The 16,312-nt window shown below is 32.2% G+C and overlaps 1 protein-coding gene and 2 long non-coding RNA genes across 4 annotated transcripts; 1 reads left to right on the top strand and 2 right to left on the bottom strand.

Moving 5' to 3' along the window:
* Nucleotides 1–914: 914 nt before the first annotated feature.
* On the top strand, nucleotides 915–2,496 carry LOC120184434 (cyclin-dependent kinases regulatory subunit 1-like). 2 transcript variants are annotated; one of them, XM_039188907.1, is made up of 4 exons: nucleotides 915–1,001; nucleotides 1,155–1,232; nucleotides 1,379–1,439; nucleotides 2,187–2,496. In XM_039188907.1, exons 2-4 carry the CDS (start codon nucleotides 1,180–1,182, stop codon nucleotides 2,325–2,327), a joined length of 255 nt encoding a protein of 84 aa, XP_039044838.1. In that variant the 5' UTR covers nucleotides 915–1,001; nucleotides 1,155–1,179; the 3' UTR covers nucleotides 2,328–2,496. The 2 variants fall into 2 exon arrangements, with proteins under 2 accessions (XP_039044838.1, XP_039044837.1); XM_039188906.1 differs by having other exon boundaries at nucleotides 917–1,001; nucleotides 1,141–1,232.
* A 10,411-nt stretch (nucleotides 2,497–12,907) lies between these two features.
* LOC120184435 lies at nucleotides 12,908–13,499 on the bottom strand. The gene is made up of 3 exons (XR_005522018.1): nucleotides 13,293–13,499; nucleotides 13,047–13,187; nucleotides 12,908–12,940 (listed from the first exon to the last, which is right to left on the bottom strand). It is a non-coding gene; the product is annotated as an uncharacterized LOC120184435 (long non-coding RNA).
* A 1,155-nt stretch (nucleotides 13,500–14,654) lies between these two features.
* Nucleotides 14,655–16,101, bottom strand: LOC120184432. The gene is made up of 3 exons (XR_005522017.1): nucleotides 16,070–16,101; nucleotides 15,140–15,352; nucleotides 14,655–14,743 (listed from the first exon to the last, which is right to left on the bottom strand). It is a non-coding gene; the product is annotated as an uncharacterized LOC120184432 (long non-coding RNA).
* Nucleotides 16,102–16,312: the final 211 nt, after the last annotated feature.

Raw genomic sequence — 16,312 nt, 5'->3', positions numbered from 1 at the left:
TATATTCTTATTTTAACAATACATTATATTTTTATTTTAATAAATAATTAATAATTTATAACTTTTTATTTCAATAGAATATACTAATTTTAATAATTTAATAATAATATTAACATGAATAATATTTTAATAATAATGTTGGCATACATAATATTGAATAAATTATTTTGATATTTTAAAAATAATAAAATTAATTTTTATAATAAATAGTATTATATTATATTTCATATTTTTAATAAAGAATTTTTAAAAAAATTATCAATTAGTGAAAAATGATTTATGCAATATCTTCCAAACACAATAAATTTTTTTTCTAGAAAATTTAATCAATTTTATGAAAAACATTTTTGAATAATGTTTTCAGTGAAACAAACAGGCCCTTATTTGTTATCGTGATGACTTTTCGTGCTTTGGACCATCGAATCAGATTTGAATACACATTTTGTGTTCGGAAATAGTTTTCTCAAGGCGCTTAACTCTGATTTGTGATTGTTAATGGAATTTTAATAACTTGATCATTTTTTGTGGTTTTTTTTATAATCAGATATGTTCGTATCTATTTTTTGTTCAATTTTTTTTATTTTCCTTGTATAGTTATTATATAATTTTAAGCGATTAATTTATTGTATCAATGGTTATACTAAACTTTCTAATTATGTGTTTAATTTTCTTTTATGATTATAAACCTTTATTATAATTTTGAGATATTTTTTAATAAAATTAACGGTTTTTATTTGAATAAAAAAATATAACGACGTTACTTATATATTTCCAAATAACGTACATCATTGATAAACTTATATTAGACCCCTTAGCTGAACCAAATTGAAAAGAAAAGGAAAAAGAATGAAGCGAGAGCGACGGCAAATGATTCGGCGGGAGAAATTTGAAATTTAAATTCCTTTTTATTTTATAAAGATTTAGTTTATACCTCGTTCTAACTTCTACTTCCTCTCTTTTCCTTTTGTAAATCACAAATCCCCATTTCACTCCCCCTCAAGGTACGCTGAAATTTTTTCTGTTTAGATTTATTATTGTTAATATTACGAGAGATTATATGTATAATCATCGCATGCCTTTCTCTCAATTGTTTCGTTTCTGGCTGATCGAATATTGAAATCGAACTTTGATCTCTAACAGAGCCAGAACATTAGTTTATTTTTTTAAGGAAAGAAGAAAATGGGTCAAATTCAATACTCTGAGAAATACTTCGATGATATTTATGAATACAGGTAATACTTAATTTCCATAACATTTTACTGCTTCTCATCTCATGTTCTATTTTCAGAACGCTAGGCTAGGGATTTCTTTTTCTGTTTTAATTAGTTTCGATTTCATACTCTTTTTTTTCAATTTTCTTTTGATGGTGATCGTACAGGCATGTTGTTCTTCCTACTGAAGTGGTCAAACTTCTCCCAAAGAATCGCCTCCTTTCTGAAGTATGTTTGTTTGTTGTTTCTTAGGGTTTTACTGAAATGTTAATCTTTTATTCAATTCCACTTTTGCTTAGTTTCAAAAATTGAACTCGGTACTTATTTAATTTAATAATACCCATAAATTGTGAAACGAAAATAACTAATTATCAGTAATCATAATTATCAATTCTGATTTGGTTGTTCATCAATGATGAGAAAAGAAAATAGCTGACTGTCTATATTGATAAAAAAAATCATTTTAATACAGTGGGTAATGTTGCGCTGACGGAAACCATGCCTAGTCCTTCCTACACTTGCCCACATGTATTATAAGCTTCAGATTTCTTAGTTTGTGATGTTTGTCATATGATTTGCAGTATATTTACCCCTTGGCTTACTGTTGAAGTATGGTTTGAATGAGTAAACTATGATGTTAAATGTCATGTGCTTTGTATTACAAGCATTAGTTAGATATACCAAAACACACCCTTGGAGTTGAGGATGGATTATCCCTCATATATTTTAAAATTTTACTTTGTATTTTTTTGATAAATTGTTATTATCCTTGGAATTTTATAAGTTCACATTTCCTAAAATTTTAAAAGTTCCCTCTTGATTAATAATTTAGAGTTTACCCTTTAATATAAAATTTAATATAAAATGTTGTCTCCGTCTCTATCTAGTGTAGTAGTTTACACTTGTTCTCATTAGGGTTTAAACCTTGAAGCAAGTTGTATTGGTGCTGATTTTGGGTATTCCTTGTTTTTGTAGAATGAGTGGCGTGCAATCGGAGTACAGCAGAGTCGTGGATGGGTTCATTATGCTATTCATCGTCCCGAACCACACATCATGCTTTTCAGGAGGCCTCTTAACTATCAGCAGCAGCAGGAGAATCTGGCTCTTGCCAAGTAAATTACATCAGCTTTAGTATTAAAAGAATTGGTTGAGAAATGCTGCTCTGCATAAACAGTTTGTGTGTTCTGGAAATCAAGGATTGTGTTTATGTTGTAGTTCTCTATTGTGGAGAATTACGTGTTTAGGCTTTGCTTCTTACTTTGTTTCCTGGTCATTGACACTCTGCATTAGATATAAAATCAAGATGCTTTAGATGGCATGGATGAAACATTTTCCATAATTTTGATTGAGTTCTCTATGTGCTTGATTAAGTTCGTAAGCTTTATTAACTGGAAATCTAAGAAGGCTCTAACGAGAGACCAAAATAAATTTAAGATAAACTACATAAATCGTTACTAATGTTTGAGTAAGTTTTAATTTTTACTACTGAAGTTAAAAAACTATCAAATGAGTCACTAACATTATTGATTTGTGACAAATTGGACGATAACGTTATCAATTTGTGATAGATTGGTCACCAGATGTTAATAGTTGTTAACATGGGTGACATATGACGGAAAACTTACCTAGCCCGTTAACCACTTGGATTGTTAATCGCCACGTTGGAGAGCATATTGGCCTTCTTGTTGACCAACACTTCAACTAATATTATAATATACGGGGAAAAAAACTCTGAGCCCTAAACCTTTTTCTTCTTCCATTCGTCTAAGAAACAACTATCTTGAGAGAGGGTTTGAGAGAATTTATTTCCACCCCTTGTTCCTGTGGTATTATTTTATGTCTACATAATGGAATGAATGAAAATGTCGTGGACACTTATGCTGAGTTATTTACTACCATGTCCGGTGCTTCTTTTGCTGATGATTAACCTCTTTTACCTGATGGTTTGAACCCTAAACCAATGGAACAAGATGAAGAAGATGATCAGACAAGATTAATTTAATGTTAATGCGCCTCTACATAAATATCTAGTATATGTTTCCACCATATTATATCAAACATCTTAACTAAACAAATATGTTATCTGTTTATCTTTAACATAGTTTTAACTTTGAATGCAACACTTCTATAGATAGCTTAACAAGTTGATGAAATGTTTGAAGTTATAAAAAGATTCAACAATTTCAAGAAACAAAAAAAAGGTCGATTTCAGTTGTTTTTTTTTTTTTTGAAAAGTTTTCTCGTTCATGGTGTTGTCGCTTTTATAGAGAAAAAGTAACGATTATAGTAGAGTAGAAGACTGTTGATCAAAGCGTGACCTTGTTGTAAGTAGTGGGTTTCTTAATGTTCTTAGGGTTTTGTATTTATCTAGAAGTGCATTAACATTAAATTAAACTTGTTTGATCATCTTCTTCAACTTGTTCCACTGATTTAGGGCTCAAACCAGAAGGTAAAAGAGGTGCATCATCAAACAAACGAAACACTGGCCATAGGAGCAAATATAGCTCAACATAGGTGCCCACGACATTTTCGTTCCTTCCATTATGTAGATATAAAATAATATCACAAAAATTAAGCAAGAAGATGATCCTGAATCAAGCGGTGGAAATAAGTTCTCTCTTAAACCCTCTCTCTCAAGCTGGTTCTTTCTTAGACGAATGGAAGAAGAAACGAGTTTAGGGTTGGGAGTTTTTTTTTTCTTTTCATATATTATAATATTAGTTGAAGTGTCGGTCAACAGGAAGTCCAATATGCTCTCTAACGTGGCGTTAAACAATCCAGGTTAGTGGTTAACGAGTTAGGTAAGTTTTTCGTCACCTATGTTAATAGCCGTTAACTTCAAGTGACCGATTTGTCACAAATCAATAATGTTAGTGACAAATTTGTTAGTTTTGGAACTTCAACGATGAAAACTAAACTTTACTAAAACATTGGTGACCATTTATATAGTTTACCATAAATTTCTCACTTCTGAAAGTTCCATTTCAGCCTAAATGCAGCTGCTGTGGTTTGCCCTTGAAACAGGCAAAACCTGGATAAGAGAAACACAAAAACATGGATATAACTACATCAAGAAAAGAATTAAGTATATTTCTTTACAAAAACTAGGTTAGCACAAGTTGAAAGTATGAAACTTTGGATTGAACAATGTAATTTGAACTTAAGGGCTGCTGCATAAAAGATAACCGTAAACATGGCTTGATATTCTATATTTGCTCCTCAGTTAGCAGTTCAATCTTCCATGGCCAACCAAAACAACGAAAAAAAGAGGGAAAAAAACTGACTAAACCCCATTTGCAGACCCAGTTTCCCCCATTACCTCCATAATCATGTTCCCCACCCGGACTTTTGACAACAGGGGCTTATTAAGGTCAACTTCCATACAGATTCTGGCAAACTTTCCACATATGGTCTAGGCTGTGTGAAAGTCTAGGGGCTTTCCATCCAATTTACCTATCTCCACAAGAACACTTTAGTCGAAATATTTGACCGAAAGGCCCGAAATCTGAATCCAAACAGTTGTTGACGAGATACATGCACTCGCCGCGACAAAGTTAAAACATAACTTCTGAACCGTGATATAGTGGTCCATAATCTTCCAAGGACCCTCGTTAGGACCTTCATCCTATCCCCAAGATTTTAGAACTTGATGGCATAAAATCCATTTCCCAAATTGATGCATTCATATTCCCCATAAGATTCCATAGCAAGGTGATTCTATTGATCAGGGCCTTGTAAGCGAGTCTTCCCTAGGACCTTGATTATTAAGGCTTTTCTCTAAGGTTCACGAATTTTTAGTTTTTACTCTGTTGTGATCTTGATCGTTGGTATCTCGCTTTCGACAATTTCTTCTTCCATATAAGAATCCGTTTGCTCCTCTACTTTTGTCGAAGCTTGTAACATTCCTACGATGGGGAGGGTTCAGTCACCCTATCATGCCACAATTTCTCTGACGGCTTCTCTTTTGTGGTCCCATAATATGCCACCAAACAAAACCTTTTGTTGCTCCTTTTAGTAGTCTCCTCGTGTTCCTCCGCCCTTGGTGACGGACGGATGAGAATCGTGCTCCCTAAAAAACCAAGAACGATGGATTTGCTTGTTGAAGAATCCCAGAGTATTACACATGATGTAATGGTTTAAAATAATATCTTTATTTTGAGTTATTAAAAATGCATATGATATATTAAAAAAATAATATCTTTGTCTAATCAAGACCATAACATTATATTTTCACATTATATTATATTTTATATAAATAAATATGATACTTACAAAAATTATTTAAAAATATAAATTTGAAATACTATTTATATTAGTTATATGTTAAATATATTTTTCTCAAAAGTTAGATAATGTAATTATTATAATATTTTTGTATTTTTTTATTAAAATATCTTTAACTTAATATTTAAATTTAACTTATTGAAAAGAATATATATCATAAAGGATAATTTGATAAATTATATATTCAAGTAATTTTATATTCATTTAGGCAAGCACTGTAATTTGATACTTATACTAAATAAATTAAGAAAAATGGTACAATATTCTCAAAATAATATTACAGTACAATTATTTTATTCTAATACATTCTGCAAACTGAACACTTCTTAAGTGTGCCCAAACAATACATCCATTGGATCAATTACTTACGTGCTAATTTTTTAAGGTATTTATGACATGAGTTATAACGTATAATAGAAAATACAGTGTAAATTATATTTTTTTATAATAGCCGGTATTCCATCTATTGATTGACTAATTTGATCTATTATAATTGTCCTTAATTTTTATATTTTATTTTAATTTAATTCTATTTTTTAAAATTTAACTATATATTTTAATATTTCATTAATTTAATTCTTAAAATATCAAAAATTGTGTTCCTCAATTCTAGAAAGCATCCAAACAGCCATTGAAAAAAATGCATTAAAAGATAGGGTAAACTATGTATTTAGTCACTTAATTGTTCTCATAGTTTTATTTTGGTTATTCAATTATTTTTTTAAAATCACACTTAAAATTACGTTGGTAACGTTGATTTGTCATCATAAAATAATGTCATACCACCATTAAAAAATTAAAAAAATAATCAACTCAATAGTTCTAATTATTGTTGTTAGGATTTGAAGAGGCTCAATTGAACAACCAAAATGTGAAAAGGAGGTTAATTGACAATAGTTTGATTAGGGAGTAAGGAGAGTAAAAGATAAGACAATGAGCACAAAGATTTATAGTGGTTCGACTTCTTAATCAAGTCTACATCCACTACCTAAGCTCCTCACTTAGGATTTTCCAATAAATCCACTAATTTGTTCTTTCTTTTTCAAGGATCAAGAGTAACATTTACAACTCCCTATCTTTTCAATTGGCTAAGATAGAACCAAACCCCTTTTACAAAAGGTAAAAAGAAGTAAACAAATAAACCTCTTAAAGGTAGGTGTTTACAAAGAATTAAGCTCATACAAACACAATATTTACAAAGAGAGATGAAAATAAGAATGAAAAACTCTTCTCTTGTGTTTGATTGCTTGGATATGTGTTCTTAACCCTTCTTTAAGTGTCCTCAACTTATATTTATATGTTGGAATGTTGTTGCGACTGTTTATAGCCGTTCGAAGTGTTTTGGAGCCGTTGGGGATCGATTTTCGTGCAAAATAAAGCTGCCCAAAAAAGGGGTATCGGTACTACCTTTGTTATTTTTAAATCAACTAGCCGTTGGGGCCTAATGGTATCGATACTATGCCTATGGTATCGATACTACTATGTAGAGTAGTATTGGTACCCCTTTGGGTATCGGTACCATTTTTGCATTATGGAATTTGAGCAATGCTGGTAGTATCGGTACTACCTAGTGAGTATTGATACTTCCCTTACCTTTGGTATCGGTACCATATGAACAATATCGGTATTGTTCATTAGGTATCGATACTTTAAGAACAATATCGGTACTACTTGTCCAGAAAAACGTTTGTGCTCAATTCCAAACTTTTAAATGGACTTTGAATTATTTTTGAAAACTTTAAAAAACTTTGAATAAATTAAATTTAAGTCAAAAAAATATTTTGCCTTAATTGTTATATCAAAATATAGTTCAACAATCTCTCGTGAAGCTCTACAGTGCATCACCCTTAATATACAGCTAAAAAAGGCGTTACCGGTTTTGTTATTATTTAAATAACAAAATGGGTAAAAAATTACGTAAAATATTATTATTTCTACCTAAAACATCACTGTTTTTTAACATTTCCGGTAAAGTGCCTAACAATAACAAAATCGATAGAAAAAAAATAACAAAATCGGTAGAAAAAAATAACAAAACCGGTAGCGCTTTACCGATTTTGTTAACAAACTTGGTAAAACTACCAATAATAACAAAACCGGTAGAAATAATAATATTTCTGGTAATTTGTTACCGGTTTTGTTGTTTAAATAATAACAAAATCGGTAGTGCCTTTTAGCCATATATTAAGGCGTTGCACGTAATCATTTCCTCAATCTCTCCCTTTTTGATATAACAAAACAATTGAAAAATTATTTTTGGCAAAACTCTCCCTTAATAAAATGTTTAATGAAAAATATACAAATTGTTGGAAAATATGTGAAAATGTTCAGCTCACTCTTTTTCATTAAGAAATTAAAATTTTTTAAATCATACTTCTCTCTCTTTTTGTTAGATAAAAAAGAATTCAACTTTAAAGTTAAAAAATAACATTGGAGAGTAAGTGGTGAATTTGACATAAAAAAACATTTGAAAAAAAAAATAAAGCTCCACCTCAAAGAGTGCATTCCAAACAAAAATTGACTTTCAATAAAGAGTAACAAAAATGTTAGTAACACATGAAATTCAATATATCAAAGTCTAAAATACTTTATGCAATACCAAATTGAAATTAAGTGCATATGCATAAAGCTTTCCAAAAATGTTATGCATTTGAAAAATGGATATAAATTGTTAGAAAGATATCATTTATAATAAATCACTTGCATAACCATTTAAAATCAATTTTGATATCATTTAAAATTAAGGTAAAAAATTTAAGGTTTGTAAAATTAAAGCATTTGAAAAGTTGATATCAATTGTTAGAAAGATATCATTTGCATTGAAAATCATTTTTGACCAAAATTCATTATGATTAACTAAAAATTATGAAAAATCATTAAAATTTTAAAATGTTCATTATAACACATTTTTCAACATACATGAGATTAAAAACGATGCATAATCATTTAAATTCAAAAACTCATGCATGCATAAAGCTAAATGAGCAACCAAATAATCAAAATAAAAAACATTAAGCTTAGAGGTTATTCATTCCTTTTCAAGTGTGGCTAGAACAGTTGAGTATCTTTATCTTCATCATCAATGCTCTCATACACCTACAAGAGACATTTAAGTAGATTTCGGTATCCAAATTGCTTTTGGATCCTTGAACATTAGTTTCAATGCTCCTTGTTCCCTTGGGAACCCATACTTGTCTAATTTTAAAACTTTTTCCTTTCTTCAAAGGACAAGTATGTTCCTTGTGACCATAAAAATGACAATGTGAGCATTTTGCCATTTTTAAACATAATTAGTTGTTTTGAAAAATTAATTTTTTTTTCTTTTGTTATGTTCTCAAGCTTAACTTTCAAATCAAAATTTTCTTTTTCTAAATCATTGATTTTAACTTTTGAAAGCTCTAAATCATTTTTCAAAATTTCATTTTGATTTTCAAAATCAACTTTGGCTTTCAAAATCAAATCATTTTCAACTTTAAATTTTGAAATTAATTTCTTATATTAGGAATTCATTGTCTCAAATTCCAAACACAACTCATTATAAGCATCTTGTAACTCATCAAAAGAATGTGAATTTAAATCATTAGAGTTAGAAGATACCATTGAATCTCCTTCGATGGCCATGAAGCATATGTTGGCTACTTCATCTTCATCATTGGAGTAATCTTCATCACTCCAAGCCATCACAAATGCCTTTTTCTTGCTTGATCCCTTTTTCTTTAGCAGAGGACATTCATACTTGACATGCCCCGTTCTTTGAAAATTGAAGCACACCGGGGGACCCTTCTTCTTGCTTGATTTATGTTTCACTTCCTTGGAAGACATAAATCTCTTAAAATTTTTGAAGAGCTTGACCATCTCTTCTTCATCATCGTCTTCATCCACTTCATCATTTGAATCTTCATAGCTCTCATTAGTGGATTTGAAAGCAATGAATACCTTCTTCTTCTTCTTGTTTTGCTTCTCTTCATCTTCTTCCTCTTCTTCACCATCAACTCATGAGTGAGAAGAGAATCAATCAACTCGCCGAGGAGTGAGAGACTTTAGGTCTCTAGCTTCGATAATAGTCGTCTTCTTCGATTGCTAAGACTTTGGAAGATAGTATATCATCTTCCTCACAAGCTTCTTATTAGAGATTACTTCTCCAAATCCCTTGAGACCATTGACAATCACGAAAAATCTATCCGTCATAGCTTTGATGTCTTCATCGGGCTTCATCTTTAAATTCTAGTAGCTATGGTTGAGAAGACTTATCTTAGTTTCCCTCACTTCATCGATTCCTTCATGAGTGACTTGGAGCTTATCCCATATCTCTTTGGCATTGGAACAAGAGGAGACTCTTCCAAATTCATCCGGGCCTAATACATAAAAGAGAATTTGTATAGCCTTAGCATTAAGTTGGAACTTCTTCTCCTCTCCATCACTCTAATCGTCCATCTCATCGGTTGGAATGATGTAGCCTTTCATAATAGAGTTTCAAGCTTCTAGATCGTTAGCTTGAATAAAGAGCATCATCCTATTCTTCCAATAGGCATAATATGCTCCATTGAAGTAGGGTTAGGGTTTAGGGTTATAAATTTTTAATGTAGTAGTCACCAGAGGTTGAAGTCATTTCTTTTTCGGTTGCATCGGGAATCATTAGAGCTTCTTCGAGGATCGTCTCAAGGATGTTAAACCTTCTCATGAGTTAAACTCTGATACCAATTGTTAGGATTTGAAGAGACTCAATTGAACAACCAAAAATGTGTAAAGGGGGTTAGTTGGCAATAGTTTAATTAGGGAGTAAGGAGAGTAAAAGATAAGACAATGAACACAAAGATTTATAGTGATTCGACTTCTCAACCAAGTCTGCATCAATTACCTAAGCTCATCACTTAGGATTTTCTAACAAATCTACCAATTTGTTATTTTTTTCAATGATCAAGAATAACCTTTATAACTCCCTATCTTTTCAATTGGCTAAGATAAAACCAAACCCCTTTTACAAAAGGTAAAAAAAATAAACAAATAAACCTCTTAAAGGTAGGTGTTTACAAATAATTAAGCTCACACAAATACAATATTTACAAGAGAGATTAAAATAAGAATGGAAAAATATTCTCTTTTGTTTGATTGCTTAGATAGGTGTTCTTAACCCTTATCCAAGTGTCCTCAACTTGTATTTATATGTTGGAATATTGTTGTGATTGTTTCTAGTCGTTCAAAGTGTTTTGGAGCCGTTGTGGATCAATTTTCGTGCAAAATAAAGCTGCCCAGAACAGAGGGTATCGGTACTCCTAAATGGAGTATTGGTACTACCTTTGTTATATTTAAATCAACTAGCCGTTGGGGCCTAATGGTATCGATACTATGCCTATGGTATCTATGCTACTATGTAGAGTAGTATCGATACCTCTTTGGGTATTGGTACCATTTTGCATTTTGGAATTTGAGCAATACTGGTAGTATCGATACCTAGTGAGTATCGATACTTCCCTTACCTTTGGTATCGGTATGTTCATTAAGTATCGATACTGTAAAATAGTATCGGTACTACTTATCCAGAAAAACATTTTGTGCACAATTCCAAGCTTTTAAATGGACTATGAATTATTTTTGGAAACTTTGAAAAACTTTGAATAAATTCAATTCAAGTCCAAAAATATTTTGCCTTATTTGTCATATCAAAATATAGTTCAACAATTGTAAATTTGTAACATAATGTCATATCACCATTGTAAATTTTCGTCCAATTAAACTGGGTCTTTACTTAGCTATAATTTAATTATTATAGGTTTAATTGATCAAATTATAAGATTTAAGGGATAAATCAAAAGTATTAAAATTTTCGAATGAAATTGATAAATGCACAAATACCACGATCATTTTCAATTTCCGAGAAGTTGCACTACATCTGAAAAACCTTAAGTGTTCAAGGACTTCTCTTCGATTTTTCTTAATTTCCTTTTATTTTTCTTTACTTTGTAAATTGCTTCTTCATGCGCCACTTTGGATACCTGGAATTTTTTCTAATTGATCATTCAGGCTTTGATCAATTACAAGATTTACAATTTATTAGCATCAGTACAATCACAAAGATAACGATAATAGAAGATGGGGATTACGTAAAGAAAGATAAATTTAATTCCAAATTTGAATATTCACACATTCCACATAATCGAACCAATAAAACTAATAGTATGTTATATCATTCAAAATAATATCAAGTCATTTCACCCGAATTGATGTATTGAATGCCATATCACCTAAATCGATGACATCACATCAAACCATGATGTGACAAGTAATACATTAAACAAATCAATGTCACATCGCATACAGCACCAAACAAATGATATATCAAATTATCACATCACTCAAACTAATAATATAATAATATGACAAATGACACATCACCTACCATCATGATTCAAGTATATCACATCACCTAAAACAATGACATATCACATCACCCAAACTGATGACATATCACATACCACACAACTAGATCAATGACATAATATATGACATGTCACTATAGTATATGACATGTCACTCAAATCAATGACATTACATGACATGTCACCCAAATGAATACCCCATCATTGTTTCAAATGACATGTCATGTGACATTAATTTAGGTGACATTACAAGTACCACATCTTAGTTTAACAAGCCACATCACTTGAATCAATGACATGACACATATTCCATCACCAATTCAAATGACGTCACATGTCATCTCATCAATTTGAGTAACATAACATTTGACACAACACATGCCATCAATTCAAGTGACATGACATATACTACATCACCTAAAATAATATCACATGTCACATCACTCAAATTGATGATATCACATGCCACATCATCCAAACCAATAACACGGCATGATGTCACTCAAATTGATGACATAAATGTGACACAATCATTAGTTCGAGTGACATGGCATGTGCCATGTCATTGGTTCAAGTAACATGGTCCATGTCATTGATTCGGGTGACATGGCATATAACATGTCACCCAAACTCAAAGTAATTATTAAAAGACACAATATATAAAAATTAAATATTAAAGTAATGACTTAAATTAATAAACAAATAAATACATAAAAATTGCTCGAATTAGATAATTCACTTCCGCCCCTAATTTTCCTATCTTTGGTCAACAGACTTTCCCCCTCGCCCTCATTCAGTGCTGCAAACCCAGAAAGAGAGAATGTATCGACTTTCTCCATCTTTTTCACGTACCAAAAAGGAAGGTATTTAAAAGCAAACCTTTGTTGTACATTCTTAGGAGGAAAAACTTGCTGCTGACTCCCCAGTTTCAGCAACACTCAAATGTAACAATAACAGTTAATAGTGTCAATCTTGTGATTTACCGATTAATCGAATAGCCGGGACTGGCTTCTGAAGTACTGATGTACCCTGGAAGATCATTTGGTAGTCCCTTTTATACTTGTTTATCTGTTGCAATATTACATACAACGTTACGATACAATTCATCCCATATAACAGACCACATTCGTTTGATTTCAAAATTCAAGAGAAACGGGTAGGCAATGCTTATTACCTCTTCCTGGGTTATCTTGCCAAATCTGAACTTCTTTGTCCAAATGGATTCCGCCTCATCAGCTGCAGGGAGCAGAAGCATTTTCACTTTTAGGAACCCGAGCAGCTTCTCGATGCAATTGAAAAGGCAGTGGAAATAACCCTGCAATGTTTATATCTTTTAGTTAGACCATCGTGTGTCCTAATCAAATCAAGACCTTTGATGGGAGGAAATGTTTTTCCCCCCCCCAGAAGCAGCATTAGTTACCTGTCCTTGACTTTCAGTACTAGTTGCAACCAAGGGAATTTCAGCCACTTCATGCCCGAAAATCGGAAAATACCAGCTGACACAACCACTTGACTACGAGACACGAAAAAGGAATCATGTCAATTAGATAAGCCCAAATTAAATTATAGAAGATGACAACGGAAATGAAACTCAACCAAAAAACTAAAAGAAAAACGAATCTCACTTGACAGTTAATATTGCACAATACATGCCGCAAAATCTTGTCCCTTGAAAGTTCTCCTGCAAAACCAATTATGCCTCGTTTGGTTACATAAATATGATGTATGTTTAACTATTACACAAGTATAAAGGTTTTTTTTCATGACAGAATAATTAGTACAACTTAAAATTGAAAATAGAAGATAATTATAGACTCTAGAAAAATCAAGCCTCTTCAAATAAGAAAAATTTCCTCCCTCTTTGTTCAAATCAAGTCATTTGTGGCTAAAAACTGGATAAAATCAGTTTATTACTAATTAGTGTACTTCACTTATTCAATAATAATAATATCATATCAAACAAAACATTAATGATATTATTCACACCGCATAATCAGCATGATCACAAAGATGCATAAATGATGAGTATTGCTTACCCATAACCATTGATGGGATGAGATCCCCTTTACTCGATCCAGAGTCACTTATAGGATCAAAGCGCTCCTAATAAACCACAAAAGCCACATCAAAATCGATAGTATTTTAGTCCTACAGCTTTAGGTTCACATCAAAGACTCAAATCAACACAAACTACAAAGAAGATGTCTCATGCGTTAAGTGCACCAAGGCAACTACAAGACTTAAAGCTTACATGACGGCCATACAGGCTTTAAATAGCTGGCCATTCATAGTTGGATAATGTTACATATGAAAGATCAGCAATAAATTTGTTAGAGGTTTTAGGCAGGAAATATATACATGGAAGATCGTGACAGCCTTTGAAAGTGTTACTCTAGTGTCATCAGAAGGCATTTTCCCACTAAGAACCCTCCATCTTATATCAAGTTTGGCCTTGCTCTCCAAACCACCTTCTGCATGCTTCTTCCTCACAACATGCAGAGATGAATCAGGAAGCTCTCTTCTCCACGAACTATCAATTTCTGTAAAGCAGTGAATTCTATTGCAGTCCGCACAACAAAACCAATCTCCTTTCGGTAACTCCTGATAAGATCGTGGTGTCACTATTCATAAACAGAGGGAAACAGAAAAACCATGCGATACTTATAAAGAAGAAAAAATGGGCACCTTAAGATCATCCATGTTATGATCCCTCAGACAACCCACATGATACTCTCTCACACTGAAAGAAAATAAACAGATCATTCAGTGACAATTACAGCAGACAACCTAAGCACAAACAGAACCAAAAAGATACCTGATCACAAAGTAAACAGTACGAGGACCAAACCCTGACTTGCTAAAGCATGACCTCTGCAAATATCACATCATGTTAACAAGAGAAAATAAAGTTCAAAGTAGAGAGAGAGAGAGAGAGAAGCACCAAATAATCAAGCCTCGACATGAGTGCAGCACACAGAACGATGAGATCAGACATTATCAATTTGAAAAAGAACACATGTTTTGAGGTAAGACTTAAGAGTTCTCACTGATACAGAGTTCTGAATAAATCAAATCAGAGATTTCAGTTGTCTAGAATATTTCAACTCTAGATCATAATGTTAGATTTAAAATGTTCACCGCTTTAACCAGGGTACTGGATATTTTCAGACATAAATTATAAAAGACTTAGCACTATTTAAGGTAAGTGGAAGAGGAGGGAGTTTACAGGATGAAGATTAATTCAAAGCAACACAGAAGTATCCCAACCTGCATAGCACACACACACTGGGAACTTCTGCCTCTGGAGTTTTGATAATACGAATACATCTCTTTGTTATCTGTTCTATTGGATCAATTCCAGCAACTCTTCCAGCAGCAACCGCATTGGCATTATGTTGCACAAACTTTCCTTTTCGAAGGTATTCTGGCAATACCTACAGTGCCAAGTACCAGTTGGAATGCGTGGTAGGGATATACACTCTGCAGTTAGCCAGTACAAAGAGCATGAGCCCAACAGGAATTTTTACTGATAACGAACAAGTAACAAGTGACAGATATTCCAATCTGTTTGTATGGGAAAACAAGAAAAACTGCAATTTCAAAATTCCATTGGTTAAAATACGTAAGTGTAATGAACATGTTGTAAACACATACCACGGTCTGAATGACCCAAGCATAATGAAATTATAACTATGTAAAAGTAAGTTCCAAAATGTAACTAACTCTCAACTCTCATAATTAAGTTCAGGTGCAGGTAAAGGTGATAGGGTAAGGGGGAAAGGGGGGGAAAAGGAGGGGGGAAAGTCCTGAAATCAAAAGCAAGTTATGTTCACACATAAACCATTCCCCAGAATTATTGCATCCACAAATATTCAATTTCTCTTTGGAATATCATTAACCACATCATAAGTGTTTAACAATTGGGGAGATGACATTAGAAAACAAGTTGTCTTCGCTAGAACCTTCAGTTAAGAAATGCATTACAGTCAATCAAGCAGAAGTCAAAGGTATCAACTTGAGGCAAAAGATTATATATAAGACTGGTTATAATTTCACGTCGTTTGGAAGTTCATAAGATGAGTTACTTTCTTTATGCCATTGCTAAAATGCATCCAGCACATCAATTGTCATACAAATAAGTGAATCCCGAAAAGTTGCCGATGAAGACAATACCCAAGAATAAAGTTGAAAACTAACCTATGTGAAAAGCCCTCGGACATGTCTCACAAACACAATAGACCCCCCCATCCAAACATATGCTACATAGATCATCATTTCATATGTAGAGAAACTTCCGACTTTTTGATAGGGATATCGACAATTCATGGAGAGAGACCCCATTGATGTGTAAATATTTTGAAAACTGTAAACAAAGGAAATATCAAAAGAAAACTATGTTTGTAGATACATTAAATGCACCAAGTTATATCAATTATAAGA

The sequence above is a fragment of the Hibiscus syriacus genome, unplaced genomic scaffold, assembly GCF_006381635.1.
Source record: "Hibiscus syriacus cultivar Baekdansim isolate YM2019G1 unplaced genomic scaffold, ASM638163v2 tig00112889_pilon, whole genome shotgun sequence".
In the NCBI taxonomy this organism is placed as follows: Eukaryota; Viridiplantae; Streptophyta; class Magnoliopsida; order Malvales; family Malvaceae; genus Hibiscus; species Hibiscus syriacus.
The sequence above is the reverse complement of the archived record's forward strand: the minus strand, read 5'-3'. Positions and strand labels throughout refer to the sequence as shown.